The sequence below is a fragment of the Piliocolobus tephrosceles genome, chromosome 2, assembly GCF_002776525.5.
Source record: "Piliocolobus tephrosceles isolate RC106 chromosome 2, ASM277652v3, whole genome shotgun sequence".
Lineage (NCBI taxonomy): Eukaryota > Metazoa > Chordata > Mammalia > Primates > Cercopithecidae > Piliocolobus > Piliocolobus tephrosceles.
In genome coordinates this window covers 101915490-101942536 of record NC_045435.1, presented here as the reverse complement: position 1 = coordinate 101942536, position 27047 = coordinate 101915490, and the positions used below count along the sequence as shown (strand labels likewise).

Here is a 27047-nt window from a genome sequence, read left to right as displayed (position 1 = left end):
TACATTGTAAAAAATCAAGAAAAAAGTTGAGAATGTTTCCATTAACAGATTTGTGGGCTGTAAATTTAATCCATATTTCAGGAATGGCTAAGATTGATAATTTACTTCCCTGTCTTAGCTAGTTGATGGTATGTGGGAACAGCAGTCAGGAAAGCACAGTCATGTTTGGTTTTTAATTTAGAAGTTATGTCCTTTTCTTTCCCTCATTTCGTCCATTGCCACTCTTTTCTATTTCCTTTTCATGGTACCCTTACTCTCTTTGTTATCATATCCTCAGTTCTCCTGTTCATACTTCCTGTGCCTGAAATAGTCTGATATAAAGTATGAACATTGTTAAATTAGAAAGTAGTAGTGAGAGTCTTTAAGTATTGGTGAATCAGAACTCTGTGAAGTTTGGATCTCAAAGCAGGGACTACAGAGGATCTTGGTAGTATGCTGCTTAGACATCACTCTGTGCCTGGAAGGCAAGCGGTCCAAACTCCAGGGTGTGAAATTTCATACCAACTCTATCCTTGTCCTCTTACTTTCAGTCCATCTGTTAGCTATACATGTGACCCAGAGTAGAGGTATATATGGAATACTATTGCCCAACCATCATATCATGACAGTTTGCAAATTAAGATGTGGAAAATCCACTAACTATACAGGGTGGCTCCGATGAAATAAGGATCATGCAAAACATTATTTTAAGTAGGTAGTTTTGGAAGAGCAAAATAAAATGTGATGTTATATTTAGAGTCAGGAAAATTATAGAATAAAGGGAAATTTTATAATTTGGATTAAATCAAGGAAGGGTGGAAAAAATTGTAAGGGGGAGAGCAGTCAGGATGTATTGAAAAATATCTGTAGTTGTAAAACTCTAGATGTGAATAAAGACAGTAACTTTTAAAATACATCAGACCTTGTATATTTATGAGTTTTATTCCTTTTCAATGTTCACCTTGGAAAGCTAAAATCCAAAATGAGTGAAAAAAATCGAGTATTTTCTGTGTGCTATGTAGTTACACTCATTGTTTCAGAACTCTTTTTTGGGAAGGAGGCATTACTATTTAAGTCTGTTTATGAGCACAGAAAAATTCTCTTATAGTATTCACTTTGAATGGACAAAAGGACTGACCTAATATTATTCCTTAGACTTGAGAATGAATGACTGTGTCTGATAACTAGATTTACTCTTATAGAAGGAGAATTGGCTAATGTGAAAGCTTTTCAGATGATTGTCAGATGCCTTCTAAGCACAAAGCATTAAGCAAGGTACTTTGGGAGTGTTAATTCAGCCATGATCTTAGCCCTCAGAGAGGTCATAGTGTAATAGGGGAAGTAAGACATACCCCCAAATTTGCACATAGATAATTAAGGGAGGCACAAACAGTGCTGGGGAAGTTGAGAAAACTCCAGTTTGTGGAAATACGGTGTTTTTTGCTTTTTTCTAAATAGTTATGTTTTGTAGGCATGCCTTCTGACATTTAAATTTTTAATTTCATTGTTTTCAAGTGTGTATAATAATGAACTCTAGACAAAATAAACATTGCCTAGGAGAAATCCTAGAGAAATTTCTTTTAATTATTAGATAGCAGAATTTAATAAATATTTGAATGCCTCCTGGAGAAATCAGAGGTGATTAAGGCAAGATCCTCACCCTTATCAAACTTAATCTAATAGATATTTGAATTACTTGCTTTTAGCTTTTTGTTGTTGTTGTTGTTTTTTGAGACAGAGTCTTGCTCTGTCACCCAGGCTGGAATGCAGTGGCATGATCTTGGTTCACTGCAACCTTTGCCTCCTGGGTTCAAGTGATTCTCCTGCCTCAGCCTCCCGAGTAGCTGGAATTACAGGTGCCCACCACCACACCCGGCTATATTTTTTATGTTAGTGGAGATGGGGTTTCACTGTGTTGGCCAGGCTGGTCTCAAACTCCTGACCTCAAGTGACCCTTCCTTCCTCAGCCTTCCAAAGTGCTGGGATTACAGGTGTGAGCCACCACGCCCAGCCACTTTTAGCATATCAAATTTTGATGTTTGAAATAATTTTCTGAAGTCGTTTTAATGTTTACTCTGTAATTTGCACTGTTAATTTGCTTAGTAAATTTTCTTTATGGATAATATAAATGTAAATTTCAGCCAAATTCTAAATTAAATTTCTTGAGTTTTGAAGTTTTGTAGTTATTTTAAAAGACGATGGTATTCCCCATAACTTTGCATCTTAAAAATAGCAAGAAATACAATTCTAGGATGAGACAGATGACGGTTTGTTTAAGGAGATACAGATTTCATATGGATTTTTTGGCTTATCATTAGCATTTTATATTATGCTTTCTTGTAGATCTTTTTTTTTCTGTATTCTTTTTTTTTTTTTTTTGAGACCGAGTCTCACTCTGTTGCACAGGCTGGAGTGCGGTGGTGTGATCTCAGCTGACTGCGACCTCTGCCTTCTGAGTTTAAGTGATTCTTGTGTCTCAGCCTCTTGAGTAGCTGGGACTACAGGCGTGAGCCATCATGCCCAGCTAATTTTTGTATTTTTAGTAGAGATGAGGTTTCACCATGTTGGCCAGGCTGGTCTTGAACTCCTGACCTCAGGTGATCCACTCACCTCGGCCTTCCAAAGTGCTGGGATTACAGGCATGAGCCACCACGCCGGCCTTTTTTTCCTGTATTTTTAAGTGTCTAATTCAATGCCCAGCATCTACTAGTTGCCCAGTAAATATATTTAAAAATGAATGTGACTTCATTGTCTGCTGCTTTGGATTCTTGTCACTTCCCAAGTCTTTGAAAGCATGCCTGTACTGGATGTATTCACGCTCTTGCATTTCTTTCACTTGACTTTAAAAACTGCTTTCTTTAGATCAGAATCAAGCTTTGCGACTCTGTCTGGGTAGCACTAGTGTTGGAGGTCAGTATGGCGCTATCTCTGCCCTCAGTATCAACAATGATTGCTCAAGACTTCTTTGTGGCTTTGCTAAAGGACAGGTAAGATATGAACTTCCTTTAATTCATAAGACAATGTTAAAATAAGATCAATTAAAAAAACTAATATCTTAGATCAAAGACCACAAAATATGTGTTATGAAGTAATATGTTTGTAGAGCTAACCAGAGATTGCTGAATCTGATTTTTGTCTTGTTCAAAATTTTCCTTAATTGTTATCAACTGACCCAGAGTCTGTAATTTTTTTATATCCTAGTTCATGTGTCCATTTGGGTAAATAATTTTTGTAAACCAACCAGGGGTGTTATAATAAAATGTACTTCCTTATAGTCATGTAAATAATGGAGGCTGCTTTTTAGAAAGATTCTGCATTCCTGGATAACGATTTTTGCATTTTTTTCTACTTCTGAAACTGGCAATAGGTTATGGTTTTTTTCATCTTCCGATTTATACATCCCTAGCTAGTTTGGCAGTAAGGCCTTCCTATACTTTTTACCAGTGCTAAACAGATTGACTTATTAGAGAAATATCTTTTGTCTCTCAGTATGAGAACATTTAAAATCTAAAGGGAAAAGTAGGATGGACAGGATGAGGGGTAAATGAAGATCGAATGAAGGCTCAGTGCTTTAATGGATCTGCAACCTTTAGGTATGTTTTAACTTTATAGTTCTTTGCCTGCAATGTTTATAGTCAAGGAATAGATTATCCCAACCAGAAGACAGGATACTTAAGTCCAAAAAAGAGCAATAAATTTGTTTTTAAAGCACTTAGTTGTCTTATAGATCACCATGTGGGATTTGGCCAGTGGAAAACTTCTAAGATCAATAACAGATGCTCATCCTCCAGGAACAGCAATATTGCATATCAAGGTAATAGCTTTATTTTCTTTTTCTAATAATTTTTTTATTATGCCTTTGTGTTTATTTTAAAGTAAATTTCTCTATATTGATAATCAGAGTCCAAAAAATGTATTTAACATGAAGCTGAACATTACCTCATAAATAGAATCCGTAACATTGAGCTGTCTTTTGACTAGCCCAACATACTGTTTTTCCAGGTTAAAACTAGAGATGTGCTAGTATGGAAATATTCAGCTTCAAGTTGTACTGAAGTCTAATTGATATAGCGGCAAAAAGGGCAAATTGATGTGTTGCTAGACTAGAGTTTGGCAGTAAAGATGGGCAGCACCCTGCTGAAACTCATATGGAACTCTTAAAAAGTCTTTTTACCTTTGTTTAGTTCATCCAAATTTTATTGCTTAGGTAGTGTGCTCTGTCACCCTTTTTTGGGAGTTGCCTGAGGTTTAAGGAACAGATGGTGAAAGAACCAAGGTTTGGATTATATTTAGAAATGAATCTATTGGTTTATTTTCTTTCAGGCCTCTAAAGGGAAAGCATTAAGATCCTAGTCTTGGCTTTCTCCTTACAGGCCTGAAAAAATAAACTGACTTAGGTAACAGATTTCATTTATAAATACAGTGTGAATGTTGATTCTTCCATGCTATCAAGCTCATGTTCAGAAGCATAAAAGGTAAAGGATTATAACTATAAAAGTCTAAAATCAGATCTTCTAGATTTTAATCATGTACACATTTTGTTGCTTAGCTCTGCAGAGCTCTGTCATCTGTAAGTATCCTTTTTAAAGTCTGGAAGCATCTGGAGTTTGTATGTCTCTCTCTAGGTTAGTTGCAAAAAACTCTTCTGTGACAGAGCAGCGTTGGAACATTTAGTAACAATGAAAACAACCAAGACAAGTAAAAAAGTAAAAGTGGAGAGAATTTCTCCTCTTTCAGAGCATTGTGGCAATATATCTTGACCTCTTTTCATATGGCTTGTGCCGACTTTTAATATGTTATAGTTGTTTGTATATAGGTCTTATCTCTCTTAGATGAGCATCTTTGAAATCACAATCTGTTTGTCATTTATTTTTGTATTTTACCCATAGAAGCTCTCAATAAATACTTGATTGAAGGAAAAACTAGATGGTGGTGTTTATACAAGAGCAATCCTTTTGCAGAAAAAAATGTTGGGAGAAAGAATAAGAAACAGAAGAGATAAAGGCAGAGAGAAAAGAGAAGAATGCAGTTGAGATAAATAATATGTAGTAGGAGTCATCATGTTGCCTGACAATGGTGATGAAGGTGGTACATGTAGTAATAACACTGGAGTAAGATACATAGGGTTGAATATTTCTGAAGTCTTCTATTGACATCAACCACTTACATTTTAATACTCCTACACGTTGTTCTTCAAACTTAAGCCTGTATCTCATCAATAACAATTTGAAATTTCATTCTTTATGGGTATTTATGTGTATGTGTGTATTTATATGAATGTATTACTGTACTAAGTTTTATGTACATTATAAAGCACATACACAAGAAATAGAAAATTAAACAAATACAAGTTCTGTTATTTTTCCTGCACTCCGGTGGACCATTTCATGCACATACTTAGGGTATATGCTTCCCACTCTGGCAACCGCTCATCTAGGCCGTAAGAGCAAAGTTGTGGGGCTTTTTAACTATGTGTGTGTTTGGGTAAAGGAAGAAGAATTTTACAGTGGCCTCCAGTACCTCAGCCATCCCTGACTGAGAACCTAAGGCATGCCATTTAGGATGGTTTGCCAAACTTTGAGTTTAGGGAGGATAGTCACTGTAAATGGCACAAGTTCACTTTATTCCATTTTGTGTCCTACAACATTGACCATACTTCAGGTCACCTTAGGACTGTCTGTCATTGTGAACATTATTTATTATTCTGAGTTTTCTAAGTTAGGTAGTGATAACTGATGTCTTTGCTGTGGAAGAAGATCAAGGAGGTAGCACATTTTGGGAAGAGTTGTAGCACATTTTGGGAAGAGTTGTATATGAAAACTTAAAATGTTTTAGATACAGTGGACTTAAGTTATTCAGAAGACATATTCAGATAAGTTTATTTCTCAGAGATACCAAGTATTTTTTAGAGTCACTATTCCTGAAAACTGGACAGGTGCAAATGTAACCAGAGGATCTCATTTATTTAATAATAGCAAGTTACAAAAAGTTATTGTAAGAACCCAAGTAGAGAACTTTAGAATTTTTATCAATCATAGTTTGTATTTTTCTTTTATCCTGACGAAAGGTGATTTTGCTTTTTGAAAGCCTCTGTTTTTTTTTTAAAGATTTTGGACCATTATTACTCTAAAGAAAGGTAAGTTTGTATGTTTAGAGTAATGAGCACTAAATCTAGTTTAGGTTATTTCAAAAGCTATTAAATGTGTATATTGTAGTTTTTCAAAATTGTATAATTTTTTCCTTCTTAATACTTGACTGTTTAAAAATCTACAAGAAAATAAATTCCTTCTCTGTTTAGTTTACAGATGACCCAACTCTTGCAATTTGCAATGACAGCGGAGGCTCTGTTTTTGAATTGACATTTAAGTAAGAGACTGGTGGACATCTGTTGACAAATGAAAAGACTAGCTCTGTTTAAATGATTTGAAATTGAACATGAAGAGGTCTAGAAAGCCCCTGTAATTGAGAGTAGATTATGATTGTGTGTTGCAATTAGCTGGGAAGGCTTATATTAATAGAACAAACAGAGTTCTGGGCCTGGTCCTCCCGAGTTTTATCTCAGTAGATCTGAGTTGGGATTCTAGACTCCTATTTCCTGGGAGATTCTTATGTGCTGTCAAGCTTGGGACCACTCTTCTGGAGTAGCTCACTAATTTTGGTTTAGGCTCAAGGCCCAGTTGATTATAATCATAATGGGCAGGTGTAAACAGGTTTTTAATTATCTTAGAACTGCCATGTTTGCTCTTTAAGAGCAAAGACTGTGTAGACATATCAAAGAGCATTTAGGAAGCAGAGTTTTTTGAAAAGTAGAACATAATATTCATTGTGTATTATGTTTCCATAAGTTCTCCAAGGTTAACAACTATCTTTGTTTCTTGTGTTTCTTATAGCTTCTAACAATGCTAAGCACAAAGTAATTTCTGAAAAAAAATACTTCTTATTCAGTTAATGTTTATTGAGCATCTCCTATGTGTAGGTATTTATCTAGACCCCAGAGTTATAACTGTGAACCAAGCAAAGTTTACGCTCTAAGAGAACTTACATTCTAGCTGCAGTAAGGGTAAGGAAACAGCAAACCAGCACGTAGATGAAATCACTTCAGATGGGTCTAAGTACTGCGAAGAAAACAAGACAGGGGATTGCGCTAGATTGCACTTGAGGATGATTCTGGAATGCCTTTCTCAGAAGGGGCAACATCTGGAAAAATACCTGAATGGTGAGCCAGTCAACATATGCACAGATCTGAGGGAAATATTCCAGGCAGAGAACATTCAGACACAAAGACTTTGAGGTGGCCACAAACTTGGCCTGCTAGAGCGATTGAAGAAAGCAGGCATGACTTGAGTGTGACTTTGTCAGGAACATAATAGTGGGAGAGGAGTGAAGGGAGGAGCCAGATCATATCCTTTTAAGACATGGGGAAGATTTTGGATTTTATTTTTTATGTACAGTAGCAAGCCAGTAGACTGTTTTTGGCAGAAAAATAAATGAATCTGACTTATATGATAAAAAGATCATGCTGCAGTCCTGTGGAGCTTGGATTGTTGGGGGTTAAGAATAGGAGGTAGGAGGCTATTAAAGTAGGCCAAGCAAGAGATAGTAGTGCCTTGAATCATTGCTAAATTGATTCTGAATTTTCTAATTACATTTTCAGGAGAGTGATGGGAGTGAGAACCTGTGAATCTAGATGTCTGTTCAGTGGTTCCAAGGGTGAAGTCTGCTGTATTGAGCCTCTGCATTCTAAGCCTGAGTTGAAAGATCATCCCATCACACAGTTTTCATTATTGGCCATGGCATCCTTAACAAAAGTAAGTGCATTTAGAAGTTAAAACTCAGAACGTTTAGAAACTTTGAATACCAAATATTTGCAAATTACAAGGTCAATATTGAAAACGTATTTTTCTCTTAAAGATACTGGTCATTGGATTGAAACCATCCTTGAAAGTATGGATGACTTTTCCCTATGGCCGGGTAAGTAAGTCCCTCCATCTTATTGGCTAAAGGAAGGACCATGTCAGGAGGTTGAGAGAGATGACTTGCAAGGGGTGAATTCTATGAGATTGTCAGAAAACTAGACAGGATGAAAGTCAGTGCTCCAGAGATCGTTGGCTGGACTTGCCTTAAGGTGATCAAAGCGTTATAAGCTGATGACCAGCACAGTGTCCTAGGGAGCATGAGATCTTGTACTTTTCTACATTTATCCCTTTAAGCTTTTCTCTCATAGACAGCATACAGTTGGCTTTTGTTCTTAACCTCAACTTGACAGTCTCTGTATATTGCTCTCCTGGCACTCTGTGGTCACACCTAACTTCATGCATTGGAATTTCCTACTTCATTCAGTGTCCTTCTGAGGGCAATAAAATTCCCTTATCAGATTTAAAGTTGAAGGATAAGTTGATTTATTGAGTCCAAGCCTTGATTTTCAGTGTTTAAAAGATACTTATTTTTACATGGCTCCTGTGCTGAGACAGGCTTATACTCACTGTCTGCAGCTTTGGCACTGAACTGTGGATAGAGTAGACCCCACTGTCATATGTGCTGTAGATTGCTACTACATGTGCTGTCCCTGGCTTCTGCCTTTGGTATTTTACTTTGGAGGATGATACTTCCTGGCATGTGTTATTTATATACCAGTTTTCCCTTTCTTTTCTTCTTGGTTATTTTCAGAGTTGTGATCTTCTAATGTATATATGAGGAGAGGTATTGATAGGATGAGATGGAGATTGGTGGTACAGAACTCTGGCTGGTGCAGAAAGCATCCCCTATGGTGAAGGAACTCACTTTTGTTTTCCTGTTGGTACCCTGTGTGTCTCTGGGCCCTAGGGGAAGTAGGTCTGTCCTTTCAGATGGCAAAACTGGCTTAGATGGCCATTAACATTTGTTAGATTAGCTTCATTGGCAAATCGAGATTTTTTTTCATGGTAGTATGTGTTTGCTTTTCTTAAATGTTTTTATTGGTTTTTTTTCAACATTTTATTATAAACATTTTCAAACAAAGTTGAAAGAATTTTACATTGAATACTTGTATAGCTACCATCTAAATTCTGTATATAACATTTACTGCCCTTTATTACATATCTGTCCATATACCCATCCCTCTGTCCACTTATGAAATTATATTTTTTATATATTTCAAAGGAAATTTCAGAAACCAGTATTCTTTCCCCTAAATATTTAGCATACATATTATTAGCTAGAGTTTAATACTTCTTTAGGTTTTTCCTTAGGTGTAGAATCTACATACAAAGAAGTGCACAGATCTTGAGTGTGCATTTGCTGAACTTTGACAAATGCTTAACACTTTTGTAACTCAAATTCCTATCAAGATGTAGAACATTACCATCAACCCAGAAAGTTCCCTCATGACACTTCCCAGTTAGTTCTTGCTTTACTGAGAAATTGGGGAAAGTTTTTATCAAGGAACACTAGTCAGATGCTGTTTTTAACCACAGTTTTCTCTTTGTCCCCTTGTTTATCAACTGTGATGATGTTTTTTTTCCATCTCCCTACTTAGATGGATCCTTCCAGTGTGCCACTGCTGGCCTGGCACTTTGTAGCAGTGCAAAATTATGTGAATCCCATGCTTGCCTTCTGCAGAGGAGATGTCGTTCATTTTCTGTTGGTAAGTCCTAATGTGATGCTACGTCCATTAGAAAGCCTGTTGTAGTTTTTTTTATTCATCAGTAATTTAATAATGTGTCAAATAAATTTGTGTTACTATCATAAGTCTTTGGAGAGAGTGCAACCTATTTAATTTTTATCTGAGGCTTTAATGATTAGCATGGGAAAAGGGTGATCACTCTCAGCTCCATAACCTCTTGTGGTTTATTTCTCAGCTCCATTTCTTTGACAAATAATTAATGGTGTATGTAAATGTATAAAGGTATGAATGTGAATATGTGTTAATGTATATGTAACTACATATGTGTGTATTAGAGAGCAAGTATCATTGAGCACCTGTTGTGTCCTCTACACTGTGATGGGCACAAGTAGCAATGGAGGGAAGAAAGTATACAACATGATTTCATCTTTCACACAGCTTATAATCTTGTTTGAAAAGCAAAATCAGTATGTTTGTTATTACTACAGAAAATGGTTTAAGGATTGAACTATGTGATGAAAATCAACCTGATAGAAATTCAGAGTACAAAGTGATTGGTATGGACTAGAGAGGGTATTAATGGCTTTATGAAGGACATACTGCAACTACTGCAGGAAGGCTGGGTATGCATATTGTTGGAAATGAGATGAACTGAAGTCACAGAGGCAAGAATGTGCCTTTGTATTAATAATCTCTTGGGTTTCCTAGCTCAGTGAAGCAAGTGCACTACTGTCTACCTACTTCCTCCAGCCAAAAACTTAAGAGTTACTTTTCAGTTACCTTTCTTTGTTCATATGTGCCCTATCATCAAGCCCTATTGACTCTACCTCCAAAAATCTCTTGAATTTCTCCTTTTTTGTCTCTCCCATTGCTCTTTCCTTAGTCTAAATCATGTACATGTCTAGCCTGGATTCTGCCATAGCTTCCTAACTAGTCTCTGGCCTCAGTGCCTTTTACGTATACTGTTGCCTCTGCCAGAAAAGTTCTGTGCTATCTTCCATTGTCTCCCAGCTCATGATTAACGTGGCCTTCCCTGACCTCTGAACTAAATTAGTTACATACATATTTTGATAATATTCAGCACTTAAAAAAAACAAAAACGAAAGAGGGGCGAGGTATTGTGGGTCTCTAACTGAGGCCCAGGCTGACTCTCTAACTCCTGGCCTCAAGTGATCCTCCCGCCTCAGCCTCCCAAATATTGGGATTACAAGTGTGAGCCACTGTGCTTGGCCACATTCAGCACTTTTTATTTTTTTATTTTTTATTTTTTATTTTTTTTGAGACAGAGTCTTGCTCTGTCGCCTGGGCTGGAATGCAGTGGCCAGATCTCAGCTCACTGCAAGCTCCGCCTCCCGGGTTCACGCCATTCTCTTGCCTCAGCCTCCCAAGTAGCTGGGACTACAGGCACTTGCCACCTCACCCAGCTAGTTTTTTTTGTATTTGTTAGTAGAGACGGGGTTTCACCATGTTAGCCAGGATGGTCTCGATCTCCTGACCTCGTGATCCTCCCGTCTCGGCCTCCCAAAGTGCTGGAATTACAGGCTTGAGCCACCGCGCCCGGCGAGCACTTTTTAAATTATTTGTCTAATGTTTCTCTTCGCTACTAGACAGAAAGGTCCGTAAATCTAGAGACCATCTTTACTGTTATATTTCCAGCCACTAGGACGGTGCTTTATATTGTAAATATTCAATAAATGTTTATAGAATTAATGACAAAGAGAAGGTTGTGGTGGAAAATATAATTGAATATATGGGGTAGATTGAGAGTAGGGGTTGGCAAACTGTGGCCTGTGGGCCAAATCTGGCCAGCCATCTGTTTTTTATAAATAAAGTTTTATTAGAACATCCCCAATACAACATTTGAGAGTCATGCCTTCACTTTCAGCTCAAAACATTGAAATATTCCTTCATCATTTTCTCCCCAATCAGTCTCTTTTCAAATGTTTCTTGATTCTAAAATGCAAAGTCAGAAGTGGGATGTTTCATTCATGTCCTTCAGTCTCTAGATCCAATATGATGAGAAGACTTATTTTTCCTTGAAAGTTGTCATCCCTTAACTCTCACTGCAACCAACCATCTTTGTCTAAACACCTTACACCTGCCTTATTGAGAAAAACCTTTAATTTTTCTCCTGCCTTCTGTATGTATGCTTTTTGCTACTTCTAGACTGATCTTCCTAAAATGTCACTTTAATCACATCTTTATGACTTTAATTACTTAGGAACCTGTGATGACTCCATTACCAGTCTAGGCCAATCATTATTAATCTAGATGAGGGGTTAGCAAGCTTTTTGTGTAAAGGGCCACACAGTAAACATTTTAGCATCTGTGGACCATATATTCTCAGGAAACTGAGAAAGAGTAGGTGACTGCCCTTGGTCACACGGGTATAATAGTGGAACTTAGAATTAGACATATGGCTCTAGATCCCACGTTCATTTTACCACAGGATCCTTTCTTAAGGGAGAAGTGATTTAGTGAAATGAAGGTGGGTGCACATGAAAAGCCCACGTTAAGTGGTCTCAGATTTCTGTTAAAACATCAGGCGAGGTCACCACTGTAAGTGATGGGGCCAGAAGGCAAAGAGAATTGTGACTTAAAGGGAAAGACATCTATTATACTACTATGGGGAGGGTACAAGAAAGCCCAGGTTGAATTGAATGCCATGAATTTCAGGTAGTCAGGCGCATCTTATGCTTTATGTTTCTTCAGTGTTCTGTTACCTTGGAGCAGAAGGGGAGAAGGATGACTGAGGATATAGAGTGTATTTATATATACGAATAAATAAAAGATTGACACTCAAGGGCCTTTTGGGAAATTTTGGGCTGTTAGAATTACACAAGGGAACTTCAAAAAGTTTGTGGAAAAATGGAGTTAAAAAATAAAAATAAATTTTATTTCTCAACATAAGCTTCATCTTGTTCAAGATACTTTTTAAAGTGCTGATACTAGCCATATAGTCCATCCCTAAAGAACTGAAGGTCTTGGGAATTTAATCATGTCAATGCAGTCTTTTTCACATTATTAACTAAAGAAAAATGGGTGCCCTTTATAGACTTTTTTTAGATTAGGAGACAGAAGTCACAAGGAGCCAAATCAGTACTGTATGGTGGATCGAAATGCTCTCAGACTTGGCCTTGTTTGATGAGAGCAGTGAGCAGGAACACGGTTGTGGTGGAAGACTGTCTGGTGAAGCTTTCCTGGGCATTTGTCTGCCAGAGCTTTGGCTAACTTTCTCAAAACACACTCTTAATAAGCAGATGTTATTGTTCTTTGGCCCTCCAGAAAGTCAACAAGCAAAATGCTTTGAGCATCCCAAAAAATTGTTGCCATGACCTTTGCTCTTGCCTGGTCTGCTTTTGTTTTGGCTAGACCACTTCTGCCTCTTCATAGCCTTTGCTTTGCTTGTGCTTTTTCTTCAGGATCACACTGGTAAAACCATGTTTTATCTCCTGTTACAGTTTTTCAGAGAAATGCTTCAGGATCTTGATTCCACATGTTTAAAATTCCCGTTAAAAGCTTTGCTCTTGTCTGCAGCTGACCTGGGCACAACTGTTTTGGCACCCGTCAAGTAGAAACTTTGCTCAGCTTTAATTTTTCAGTCAGAATAGTGCAAGCTAAACCAGTTGAAATGTCTATGGTTTTGGCTGTTGTTTCTGCTCTTAATCATTGATCTCTTTCAATTAGGGCATGAACAAGATGAATATTTTTCCTCGCTAATTGATGGCTATGGTCTGCAATTGCAGGCTTCACATCTTGTTCCTTCTTAAAACGAGTTACCCATTTGTAAACTGCTGCTTTCTCTGGGGGCATTGTTCCCATAAACTTTTATTAAGCATCAGTGATTTTACCATTCTTCCACCGAAGCTTCACCATAAATTTGATATTTGTTCTTGCTTCAATTTTAGCAGAATTTATGTTGCTCTTTGGGGCTCTTTTCAAACTGGTGTCTTTCCTTCTTAATGCCTCAAACTAGATCCTTTTCAGACATGTTATAGTAAGTTAGTACGAGTTTATTTTGGTGCAAACAATTTTTGAGATCCATGCATAGTTTTTTCATTGTATGCATTTTCCATGAACTTTTTGAAGTCCTCTCGTAATAGTATCATAGTTCAGAAAAGTGTGGCTCACATACTGCAGCATCTTTTTTTCTTTAATGGACTTTTGACTTCCTCACACCGTGTCACCATTCCTTTTTTTTTTTCTTTTGAGACAGAGTCTTGCTCTGTTGCCCAGGCTGGAGTGCAGTGGCGCTATCTCAGCTCACTGCAAGCTCCACCTCCTGGGTTCATGCCATTCTCCTGCCTCAGCCTCCCGAGCAGCTGGGATTACAGGCGCCCACCACACGCCCGGCTAGTTTTTTGTATTTTCAGGAGAGACGGGGTTTCACTGTGTTAACCAGGATGGTCTCGATCTCCTGACCTCGTGATCCGCCCACCTCAGCCTCCCAAAGTGCTGGGATTACAGGCATGAGCCACCACGCCCGGCCCTTTTTGTATTTTAATTAGTCATTGATGTGATAAAGTTAGGTTGTTCTGAATTATAACAGAGTGAAAACTATGTCACAGCATTTGTCAATACTGACAACTAGACCACTTCCAGATATGCCCTGCATTTTGGTGTAAATAATGGAACAAATAATTTTTTTTCTACTTTCATAATCATTTTTTTAATTATCAGCACTTTTGGCTTATCTACAGTGAATGGGATAACGGGTAAATGTGATATTCTAGGTGGAGTATAATTAAATACCTAAAAAAGTCCCTCAAGCAGTAGTTGGTTTTTAGGTTGTTTTTATTTCATCATCAGGTAAAGAGAGATGAATCTGGAGCAATACATGTTACTAAGCAAAAGCATCTTCACCTATACTATGACCTCATCAACTTTACTGTGAGTATTATTCAAATTAAATATCTCCATTTAGTTCATGTAATTGTTCTGAACCTATGATCTATTAAAGCTACCAGGATTTCTGCCAAGAATTATTACCTTTAAGATCATATGAAATATGGATAGTCAGGCACCAAGGCTCGTGCCTGTAGTCCCAGCTACTTGGGAGGCTGAGGTGTGGGATAGCTTAAGCCCAGGAGTTCGAGGCTGTAGTGCTCAGTGATCGCTCCTGTGACTAGTCACTGCACTCTAGCCTGGGCAACATAGTGAGACCCTGTCTCTTAAAAAAAAAAGTGTATATATATATATATATACACATACATACGTATACACACACACACAGAAAGGAAGTCCTGGTTATATTGAATAAAGTCTGAATGTGGTGTGATGCCATAAATTATTGCCTTTCAACCTATGTCCTGCTGAACACAGGCAGAATTAGAAATGTAATGTCTCGTTTAGCTCAAAGGGGAGTTTGGCTTCAGAAGAATTTAGGTGAGTTTTTTGAGGATCATTGCCCTGCTTTCTCTGTAAAACATTTTTTGTATTTTTGAGCTTTGTCTTAAATTGGTTCAGCAGCTCATGCAGCCTCTTTTTTTCTTGTGGCTGAAAACTTTGCAGAGTTCTCTTTCTACCGTGCATCTCAATCCTGAGTGACTTCTTTTTTTTTTTTTGAGATGGAGTCTTGCTCTGTAGCCCAAGCTGGAGTGCAGTGGTGTGATCTCAGCTCACTGCAAGCTCCGCCTCCTGGGTTCAAGCGATTCTCCTGCCTCAGCCTCCTGGGTAGCTGGGACTACAGGCGCCCCCACCACCACACCTGGCTAATTTTTTGTATTTTTAGTAGAGATGGGATTTCACCGTGTTAGCCAGGATGGTCTCGATCTCCTGACCTCGTGATCTGCCCCCCTTGGCCTCCCAAAGTGCTGGGATTACAGGCGTGAGCCACCATGCCCGGCCACTTCTTGGTTTAAAAAGAGAGAGATTTCTTTTTGTATCAAATTTTATTTTTTCTCTCTCAAATAGTTTGTTAATTTTGAGAACAAAGTAATTATAGTATTTCTGGGTTCCCATCATTAATAACGTTTTAGCACATCCATGTCTGGTGTCTGGTAAAACATTCTGTAGATGCATGAATATAGGCAACCCTAAATGTAAGGCAATTCCTCATTTTTCTAATAAAAAGACTGAAAAAGGGTTTTTTCCTCAACTTGATAACATGTAATTTTTTAGGATATAGATGAAATAGATCTTTTCTTTACATAATTTATTGATTTAGTTGTACATTACATTTTTAACTCACAGACAGTTGTTTAGAAATAATTCTTTCTTCCATACACATTTTATGAAATAATTTCGTTCAGACTCTTAAAAGACATCTGTGTTGTCATCACCGGAATTGTCTTGTTGAATCATGTCATACAGTTTTTCAAAATTTATCATCATCACTTCTGTTTAAGATGTTTGAGATACAGTACTTTAAAAATCTGCACAAGTGGGCCGGGCGCGGTGGCTCAAGCCTGTAATCCCAGCACTTTGGGAGACCGAGACGGGCGGATCACAAGGTCAGGAGATCGAGACCATCCTGGCTAACACGGTGAAACCCCGTCTCTACTAAAATACAAAAAACTAGCCGGGCGAGATGGCGGTCGCCTGTAGTCCCAGCTACTCGGGAGGCTGAGGCAGGAGAATGGCGTGAACCCGGGAGACGGAGCTTGCAGTGAGCTGAGATCTGGCCACTGCACTCCTACCTGGGCGACAGAGCGAGACTCCGTCTCAAAAAAAAAAAAAAAAAAAATCTGCACAAGTGTGTGTGACCATTAACTGCATTGTTTTCTAAATTACCCTTAAAAGGCTTATTTACAACAGTGTCGACACTTGCAACTCAGCGGGTCTAATCTCAGGAATAATTACAAAACTTATTGAAGTTCCTTTTTTTCCTGCCATTCTCTCGTTTTCTTTTAACCAGGTGACCTGTAAGAGTACCTAAGAACTAGCACTGATTAAGGTTGTATAAGGCTAAATAATGTGATTTTTCCTAGAAAATACTTTGTTTTTCTAAATAAAATAATTAAGAGAGCAGCTTATAAGAGCTTTCTGTAAAATATTTGCATATCAAACTCCCTGTTTTCTGAAAGAGATTTTTTAGAGGAGGAGAGGGGAACAAACCCTTCCCTTAGGGTGGTTAATATACAGTAATAGAGTATATTTTTTAGCATTTTCAACTTGGTTATCTTTAGTTGGACATTATGCAAATAGTATCTGACGACATAGAATAGAGCATACAAATACACCAGTATGAATACCAGAGACATAAAGGGCAGAGGAAGCACTTTGTTCTGGCTACTTCTGAATTCTGATTGAGCAGATTTTAAGATTTATTTCTTGGGAAAGGATTGGGATTGCCAAAAAAAAATTTGGAAATAAGAAATCTGATTTTATACATAACCCAAGAAATTTGTTAAAATGGCATCCTTCAGAAGATTTTTAAAGTTATTATTGTTAGTACTTTTAAAATTATAATAGTACTTATTATAGAAAATTTGGGAGATACAGAGAAATAGAACAAAGGACTCTCGTAATTTTAAGAGAGATTTTGAAGGAAGTAGATTTTTAAAATAGCTTCTATTTTAAAATATGTATTGCTTCAGTGCTGACAATTGTCCTTTGACCAGCTAGATTTATGGGCTTTACTTTGTTCTTTTGTTTTAGCAGTATCATAAAAACTAGAAATGCAGAGTTTGTCATGATACTGAAGTCATTTGTGCCAATTGCTTTTAAAAATCTTTTATAAAAAATGATATGCTCTAATCCACCTACAGCTTTTAGTCTTCTTTTACACTGTGCAAGTGTCATTTTAACATTCTCAAAAGTTAGTAGTATATTGTAGCTACTGTTCTCTGGCCTGTCACTGAGTAATTCTTGCTTTGATTGTGTTGCCATGTTAATTGTTAAATGGATAAAGTCCTCAATGTAATTTAATCGAGGAGCCAACCTTTCTTCTTGACCCAAATGATGATGTGGGTGTGGTCTCTCTTTTGTTTTGTTGTGTGCTTGAATTACAGTGGATAAATTCACGCACAGTTGTGCTCTTAGACAGCGTAGAGAAGTTGCATGTGATTGATCGGCAAACACAAGAGGAATTGGAGACAGTGGAGATCTCAGAAGTTCAGCTGGTCTATAATAGCAGCCATTTCAAATCACTAGCCACTGGAGGAAATGTTAGCCAGGCACTGGTAAGGATAATCACTTATCTTGGTATTGCTTTGATAAACTTGCTATTTTGTTGTATTTGTTTTAGAAATAGGAACTCTGGGGAGTTACCTTTTTCTGTCTTGAGGTGTTTATTTAAAAGCCACTAGGTTGAAGTGGGTGTGAATGTGCTTGTAAGTTTTTAGGAATACAAGCTAAAACAATAATTTTTGTTCCCTTCTATTCAGAAATGTTACTTACTTAATACCAGTTTTAATTTTTATACTAAAATAATGAAGTATGGAAAATTTGTGAGAAAATCTGTAAAATCAAAATATTTTTAGAAAGCTTAATTTGGCAGTAATAAGCCTGATAGATTTAAGGGATAAATAACAGACAGGTACCCTATGAGGCTTTGGAAATATTTGAGTGATAATGGTAAAGGCTTGAACAGGTATGGTAGCTGTGGGTATTAAAAAGCAAAGATGGCTTTGAGAGAAAGAAGATATTCTAGAAATAGGTAATAGATGAGATGCAGGAGCCTAGAGAGAAGGAGGACACAACAGAGTTATGGCCTTAGCATTAATTTTATTGTATCATTAAGCAACTACAATAATGGCCTTAAGCAATTTCCACAGATAGTTTATAGTTCAATCAACTTGAATTGTGATCTCATGTTCCTAAACCACAAATCTTTTTTTTTTTTTTTTGACTATTACAAAAGTTTATTTAACAAAAAGTCTAATATGAAAATGTATATGACCTAATTTTTACATCATAGTAAAACAGGCCCTTTGGAGAGAGGACATGGGTTTCTCTGCTGAACAGCCATTATTTATACTCGTTCCAAGGCTTCTAACATGATGATACTATTTCCTCGTATTACCACCATTCCAATATTGTTCTGTTGCCCACTAGTCGCCATCTCCACACATTCATCTATCACAAGGTTCATAAAGGGATCAAATCCCCGCAATATTCCTTGGACATGTCTGCCACCATTTAATTTCAATGATAACTTCTTGTCCATAAATTTTTTCAACTCGGGAGGGTGAGCTTTGCTCATGGCGTATACTCCGCGGGCTCACAGACGCCTTGGAACGGAATGCACGGCTTCCCTCAGGCCCCACAAATCTTTAAGTAGGAAATTTAGACCGTCGTGAGACTTCCTTGGATAATTTTTTGAAAAAAATAGTAATGATGGTAATATTTAATGAGTGACTATAGCATGATGTGAAAGCTTTGCTCAAATCTCCCTCATATTAAAACTTCAGAGCGTAAAATATATATGAAAGGGTCTTCCAGCCTCCCACTTTAAAAACCAAGAAAAGTCAGAATAAGAAATGATAGTGCGATATAATTCACTAAGTGATGATAATAATTACTGTTCCATACTTTATTTTCTTGTGTTTGAATGGTATTAAAAATACCAGTGGACTTTGAACTTGTACTTTTAGCCAAGATAGAGTTGTGGGGAATTAGATTTACTCTTCTGCTTGAAATAACCGAAGAAGAGGAAGGTGAAGGAGAAGGGAGGGGGAGGGGGAGGAGAAGGGGGAGGGAAGAAGAAGAAGAAAAGTACACAGCAGTTCTTAAGACGCTGGACATCTGTAATGACGGACAGCAATCTCTCATGAAATGGGGAACAAATGCTGTAAACTCTGTGATCGTCCTGGCTTCCAGCCTCCAGAGGGCATCTGGGCTGTGGAGGAACCCAGTTGGAGCCTGGAAGACTCCATGAGTTGAGAAGACACAGCTGAGATTGCAGGAAGACAAAATTGGGTTGAGTTTGCAAGAGAGAGTACTGGAGAAAAGAGCACTATGAAAGAGTCCCCCTTGAGTGTTCATCAGACTCCTAATCAGCAAATGCATAGAAGGAAGCTGCCCAAGGACCAGGAAAGAGCCATTTGAAAGGTTTAGAGGGAACCGTATCTAGTGCTTACACAGGGCTGGAAACAGTGCTTGTTACACCAGCCAGAATGGAAAGCTTCATGATTCACAGGGCAGTGGGTAGAGAGTCCTCAGAGTTGTCTTGTCTCATTAGGACTAGAATAAATGGCGCACTGGTCCCAGCTAACACATCTTAAAAGTAAGACCAGAAAGGATCAAACTGTTTCCAAATCACTGATCTTCTAGAACAAAGCACAAGAATATTGGCCGGGCGCGGTGGCTCACGCCTGTAATCCCAGCACTTTGGGAGGCCGAGGTGGGCGGATCACAAGGTCAGGAGATCGAGACCATCCTGGCTAACACGGTGAAACCCAGTCTCTACTAAATATACAAAAAATTAGCCGGGTGAGGTGGCAGGTGCCTGTAGTCCCAGCTACTCCAGAGGCTGAGGCAGGAGAATGGTGTGAACCCGGGAGGCGGAGCTTGCAGGAAGCCGAGATCACCCTGCTGCACTCCAGCCTGGGCGACAGAGCGAGACTCCGTCTCAAAAAAAAAAGAAAAAATAGAAATACAGAAAGATCCAGAAACCAGCAAGGTAAAATTCACAATGTCTCTCATCCAATTAGAGATTACTAGGTATGCAAAGAAGAAAAACAACCTATAATGAGGAGAAAAATAAAAACTAACTCACACCTGACATAAATGTTAGAATTAGCAGACAAAGACATAGTAGTTATTATAACTATACTCTTTAGTTAAAAAAGTTAAGTAGAGACATGGAAGATATTTAAAAAGATGCACTCAGACTTCTAGAGACGAAAACCAGTGCTTATAGATGAAAAAAATGCACTGGATGGGATTAATGGCAGATTAGGCAACACAGAAAAAACGATTCATGAATTTGAAGATACAACAGAAATTATACAAAATGAAACACAGAAAAATAATTTTAAGAAATAGTATTAGTGAACTGTGAGAACACGTCAGATAGCCTAATGTATGTGTAGTTAAAATCTCTAAAGGAAAGGAGAAAAGAAATTGGAAAAAATAATGGTCAAAAACTTTTCTAAAACTGTAGACGCACACGTTTAAGAAGCTCAGTGAACCCAAGCACAACTAAAATAAACTGTATACGAATTGATCAAAATTAGTGATAAGGAGAAAAATTTTAAAGCAACCAGTGGGGGAAAAAAGACACATTAAATGCAGAGGAGCAATAATTATGAGAACACATTTCTCATCAGACAGCAGTGATCTGTAAAGATTTATAAGTGGACAATGAACACTTGAGGCACTGCTCAACATCATTAGGTATTAGGGATCAAATACCTAATCAAAATCAAATGAGATACTGCTTCACACCCACTGGGAAGGCTATCATAAAAAAAAGCATGACAAGTGTTGGCAAGGATGTGGCGATATTGGAAGCCTCATACATTGATGGTGGGAAACCAAAATGGTGCAAATGCTGTGGAAGATGGTTTGGCACTTTATTAAAAAGTTAAACATTGAGGCCAGGCATGGTGGCTCTTGCCTGTAATCCCAGCACTTTGGGAGGCCGAAGCGGGAGGATCACCTGAGGTCAGGAGTTCGAGACAAGCCTGGCCAACGTAGTGAAACCCTGTCTCTACTAAAAATACAAAAATTAGCTAGACTTGGTGGTAAGCACCTATAATCCCAGCTACTCGGAAGGTGGAGGCAGGAGAATCGCTTGAACCCGGGAGGCAGAGGTTGCAGTGAGCCGAGATTGTGCCACTGCACTCCACCCTGGGGTACAGAGTGAGACTCTATCTTAAAAAAAAAAAAAAAAAAAAAAGTTAAACATTGAATTACCAATCTGACCCAGAAGTTCTACTCCTAAGTGTGTTTCCAAAAGAGTTGAAAACACATGCTTATGTAAAAACTTGTATATGAACACACATAGCAGTATTGTTCTTCATAACTGAAGAGTGAAAACAATCCAAATATTCACTAACTGGTAAAGGGACGTACCAAATGTGGCATAGCCATTTAATAGAATACTGTTCCACAGTGAAAAGTATGACAACTGATACTTGGCTACAACATGGATGAACCTTAAAAATGCTAAGTGAAAGAAGATATGCAATAAGAGCACATTTTTGTTTAATTCTATTGATATAAAATGTCTAGAAAAGGCCAATGTAATATATAGAGACAGATGTACATTAGTGGTTACCTGGGTTTGGAGGTGGGAATGGGATCGACTACAGATGGGTACAAGGATCTTTGCAGAGTGATGATAATGTTCTCAATTATAATGGCTGAACAACTGTGAATTTACTAAAAAATCATTGAATTGTGTGCCTAATGAGTGAATTTTATGGTGTATGTTACATCTCAATACTGTTGTTTAACAAAAGCAATTGACTGTTTAAAACAAAAATAATGTGTTGTGAAGTTTATGATCTATAGAAGCAGTATATATAACAAAAATAGTACATAGCGCCGGAATGTAGGAGATGAAAGTACATCATTGCAAGGTTCTTACAGTATATGTCAAATATTATTTAAATGTAGACTGAGATAAATTACACATTGTAAACTATAATCACTAAAAAAGACGTGTAACTAGTAAATCATTAATGGTGACGAAATGTTAAAAAATATATTAAATACAAAGGAATTTTTTTACCTTTTTTGTGTGTATGTTTTTTTTCCAGGCTTTAGTTGGAGAGAAGGCTTGTTATCAATCCATCAGTAGCTATGGTGGTCAGATCTTTTATTTGGGGACAAAAGTAAGCTCTTTTACTCTGTGATTTGGTATTTCTATGTATCGGGGTAGTTGAGGCTGAAGGAGATTGCTGGTAAAGAGGGCAGTATATTGCAAAGTGAATGTTGATCAGCAATTATCCAAAATGCTTTGTGGTTAGGTAGTCATGATTTTTAGTTAATTGTTTTTTTTCCTCCACTTTTAGACATATTCTTTACTTTTGTTTAGGTGCTGGCTAATAGGATGCTTATTTTCTTGATTCAGAGTTGTGCTTTTGTAAGCTTCTTCACATTTATGTTTTTATGATCAGGCAGCTACGTGATCATCGATATTTGTCATGTAATTAAGATGGCTTTTAGCTTAGATCAGCCTAGGATGCTGATTAAAATGCATTGAGGTATTTGACTTAGAATAGAATTGTTGGACTAGGAACATTTTGTATCTCAATTTATCTCAATTTGTTTCTGTGCTTTTTAAAAAATATGGAGAAACATTTCTTCATTATTAAAATTTAACCAAAATATTGCCAAGTCAGTAGAGGGAAATGAGCTTGGGCTTTCCTTGCTTCTTGTCCATGGAATTAACTCCTTCTTGGACTGTAGGCCTTTAAATATTTGACTTACTCTTTAATGTGAGTTCTAGGCCAGATGCGTTGGCTCACACCTGTAATTCCAGCACTTTGGAAGGCCTCGGCGGGCAGATCACATGAGGCTAAGAGTTCAAGACTAGCCTGGCCAACATGGCAAAACCCTGTCTCTAGTAAAAATACAAAAATTAGCCAGTTGTGGTGACAGGCGCCTGTAATCTCAGCTACTCAAGAAGCTGAGGAATGAGAATCATTTGAACCCCGGAGGAGGAGGTTGCAGTGAGCCAAGATCCCACTGCTGCACTCCAGCCTGGGCGACAGAGCGAGACTCTGTCGCAAAAAAAGAAAAGCGTTCTTGAAGACCCATTAGTAAATTCTAAGATATACTTCTAACTGTATTATGAAATATTTTACTTAAAGAGATGTCAAATGAGATGTGGGACTATGATGAATGTATCTCCCAAAGAAGTCTGTTAAGGGTGATCATTTTAATTTCCATCCCTTTACTTTCCAGTCTGTTTATGTGATGATGCTGAGGAGCTGGAGAGAGGTGAGTTCCAAGTAATTTCACATGTCAGAGTTACTGAATTGATAGCTTCTTAACATTTCTGTTTTGACTTTTCAGAAGATTATTTGATAAGCTTCTTAATTTCAGAAGTGTACATGAAAACTATTATAGCTGTTAGGTACTTGATTTGCTAGAACTGACATTATAAGTTAGAATTAGGTTTGTCTACATATATTAGAAAATTCAAAATAATAGTGGCTTAAATAAGATTTCTGTGTCATATAAAAGCAACCTGGAGCTAGGTGGTCCACAGCTGTTGTAGGAATTCCATAAGCTTAAGCGTGCTGTCCTGTTCTACCATGTTTGTCTTTGATGTTCTGGTCTCAGGGTCATTTTATAATTCAGTGTGGTTGCTAGAGCTCCAGCTGTTACCACATTTTAGGAAGGAAGAAAGAGAAAAATAAAGGATGTCTCCTACCTCTTAAGATGACATCCCAGAAATACCAGACAACACTTCCACTTATCATTAGCCAGAGCTTAGTCACATTGTTCCCAGTGGTTACGAGGTAGTCTTAGAAATATCCTTCAGCTGCTATATTGCTGTCTCAAATAAGCATGGGGTTTGTTACTACCAAGGAGGGAGAAATGAATGTTGTAATAAACAACTAGCCATTTCTCCTACAATGACATTCCAGCTATTACCACTTTTCATATTTAGGCCCTGTGGCTGTCTATACTAGCCTATACAGTCACTATACTATCTAGTGCTTTAAGATATTTTTCTTTGAAATAAGATATTCACATAATTATTAAAATAATTTTTGCCGCTAAGCAGCAACTTCTGGAAAGATTTTAGATGGAATAGGAATTCTGACTGGTGACTGGTCGGACAGAGGGGTCTGGTTTCTCTCATTTTTCCATTTAGAGAGTGGATCATCTCCTGAAACAAGATTGTCTTACAGAAGCCTTGGCTCTTGCGTGGTCTTTCCATGAAGGAAAAGCAAAAGCTGTAGTGGGTGAGTAGACAGAATTCCAGTGTAGTAGACATGGTTCTCCTGGAGTAGAGGGAATGGATAGTACTAACCACTCACAGGACACTGTTAGCTGAGTGTTCAAGTGTTTATAAATTTATAAACAGGATGCCATTAAGCCTTATAGACTTTCAGTTAAGAAGGTTAAGGTGACAAATAGAGGGTATAGAAATTAAAATGTCACTTTAAAAATTATTTTGTAAGGAATTTACTATTAGAACGAAAGAGAAGTACATTGATGTGCTATCTGGTCCAGTAGATTTGAGGTGTTCCTATTATGGTGTATTATCCAACATTTTGATACCTAAGGATTGTTACAGTTATACCTGTTATTATACGTCTTATGAATATGAAACCAGACATAGTGTCACTACTAAAGATGTGGACTAACTTTTGTTTTTTTGTTGGATTTTCCTTCTCTGCAGGATTATCAGGGGATGCCAGTAAGCGAAAGGCTATTGTTGCAGACCGGGTGAGTGTTTTAATAGGGCCTTTACTAGAATGCAGTACAGATTTGCTTTTGGCGTTTGCTCATATCTTTGGGCATGAATAGGTAAATGGCTACAATCTAGGAGAGAGTGTATTAAACACACACACACACACACACACACACACACACACACACACACACTTGGGGTCAGGGGTTCAAGACTAGCATGGGCAAAATAGCAAGACCTCGTCCCTACAAAAAATAAAAAAATTAGCTAGGCATGGTAGTATGCACCTGTAGTCCTAGCTACTTGGGAGGCCGAAGCCAGAGGATCACTTGAGGCTAGGAGTTCAAGGCTACAGTTGAGCTATGATTGCGCCACTGCACTCTAGCCTGGGTGACAGAGTGAGACCTGTATCTAAAAAAAAAAAAAAATTCTGGTTATAATTCTCTGTGTCATCTTGAATACTTTTAAAATTCTTTCTTAATCCCCTTTTCTTTTTCCCTTGCTCACTCTTTTATGAAGATAATAAAGTACATAGCCAAAAGCCAGCAGGAAGGAGGAGGAAGAAAACCTGGGAATCTGGATTATTTCTGAACCAAGTAATAGGCCAGAGAAAATTGACATTTGTCAGTTTTTATGAACTTATTAAGTAACTATGAGAGGGTGCTCTTATACATACATAGAACTAAGTAACTATGCCCGGAACCAGCAGATATGGTTAGTGTTTTAATGTTATTATCAATTAGCATCAGTATAATTGATGCTATTTAATATTGACTTTCTGTTCCTACTCCAGACTGGGCTGAATTAATTGACTATAGTATTTCTTCCCTTTTGTTGTGTAAATGCATTGGTAAAAATTATATTCCAAATTAATAGAAACATTTGTAGAAAACTTGGATAGAAATCAGTCACTCCTCAGACTCCGAATGATTTGCTCATCTGTGCTCTTTAGGGAAACACCTACAGCAGAGGATTACTGAAGAATTTGAATGTTTCATTTTCTGAGCAGTGTAGACACCACCAAGGTCTAGATCATGGAGATATTTCTTAAGAAAGATGAGCAAATTAGTACTAGCCCTGAGGCTGAAAGAAATGAGACTAGAGTTTTTAAAAGTTGGTAAATAAAGCCACTAAAATTTTCAATTATAATTTTAATATAATAACATTCGAATTCTATATTATTTAGGAGGGCCACATAACTATTGAAAAACTTTGGAGATATATTTTAATGGCTATGCCAGGCTATTTTCCTTACAGATGGTAGAAATCCTATTCCATTATGCAGATCGAGCTCTGAAAAAGTGCCCAGACCAAGGAAAAATCCAAGTGATGGAGCAGCATTTTCAGGTACACGTTTGCATGTGCTTCCGGTAGACAGTTCTCTGGATAGGTCTAATATTGCTCTTTTATGTTACTTGAGAATGTGACTTTCATTTTTGGTTAAACATTTTTTTAGTATTCAAAACTTTATTGCAGGGCTTGTAGAACATTCTAAATGATTATATTTTTAAGTAATGGGTATAGATGAGTAAAACGTTGTGGAGTGTTACTTAGCACTTAGCTGCTTAGTGCTGTGTGGAAGGAAAGGATATACGTGTGCACATCCTTTCCTGTAAACTGATACCTTATAGTGGCTGACATCTTACTGGTAACTGATATTTATGTTAACCAGGTTATTTAGTACTGCCAAGGTTTAAATTTAGTTCTCCTAGGAGCACCTATAACTTAAGAATAATAGATCAATCACAAAAAAAGTATATGATCTATAAAATATGCTAGTGAAAGAGCTTTAGTTTATCTTGGAACTTAATGAAAGTGAAAGCCAAAGAACAATGTACAGACATGTATAGTATTTATTATGCAGGTTTTTCTGTTCTGCAGTGCTCTCCGGTTATATTTGTTGCACATCTCTGTTCCCCATTCCTACTGCTCCCTTCCCTCTCCCTACCTCTTCTTTTAACAGATATTTGAGTGTCCAATACACGGGTCAGCAGACTTTTTCTAAAAAGACTCAGATGGCAGAGTTTAGGCTTTACAGGCTATAGTGGTCTCTGTCACATCTTTTTCTTCCTTTATTTGTTTTTTGATTTTTTAAGCAACCCCTTAAAATTGTAAAGTCCATTCTTAGCTGTGAACAATACAGAAACAGGCTTTGGGCAGGATTTGGCTAAAGTGTGCGTCCTGTGGTCTAATAAGTACTTGGTA

General features: G+C 37.6%; 2 protein-coding genes across 3 annotated transcripts in view; one reads left to right on the top strand and one right to left on the bottom strand.

Annotated features, from left to right (window-relative positions):
• The window catches only part of VPS8 (VPS8 subunit of CORVET complex), a 259046-nt gene that overhangs the window by 33993 nt on the left and 198006 nt on the right, over positions 1-27047 (top strand). For both annotated transcript variants that reach the window (XM_026454890.1, XM_026454891.1), the window contains 13 exons: positions 2842-2966; positions 3707-3793; positions 6278-6345; positions 7634-7787; positions 7891-7950; positions 9494-9601; positions 14390-14470; positions 17533-17703; positions 22231-22305; positions 23381-23416; positions 24300-24390; positions 24831-24877; positions 26100-26189. In XM_026454890.1, coding sequence (XP_026310675.1) covers positions 2842-2966; positions 3707-3793; positions 6278-6345; positions 7634-7787; positions 7891-7950; positions 9494-9601; positions 14390-14470; positions 17533-17703; positions 22231-22305; positions 23381-23416; positions 24300-24390; positions 24831-24877; positions 26100-26189 — 1193 coding nt within the window. The remainder of the gene's footprint in view (positions 1-2841; positions 2967-3706; positions 3794-6277; positions 6346-7633; positions 7788-7890; positions 7951-9493; positions 9602-14389; positions 14471-17532; positions 17704-22230; positions 22306-23380; positions 23417-24299; positions 24391-24830; positions 24878-26099; positions 26190-27047) is intronic.
• Positions 18360-18784, bottom strand: LOC111523196 (small nuclear ribonucleoprotein G). Its single transcript, XM_023187613.3, has one exon. The coding sequence runs from the start codon at positions 18723-18725 to the stop codon at positions 18495-18497; it is 231 nt and encodes a 76-aa protein (XP_023043381.1). The 5' UTR covers positions 18726-18784; the 3' UTR covers positions 18360-18494.

What these genes read in the sequence shown, in the direction of transcription:
- LOC111523196 (XM_023187613.3), bottom strand. Translation starts at nt 18,725, where the DNA reads ATGAGCAAAGCTCACCCTCCCGAGTTGAAAAAATTTATGGACAAGAAG.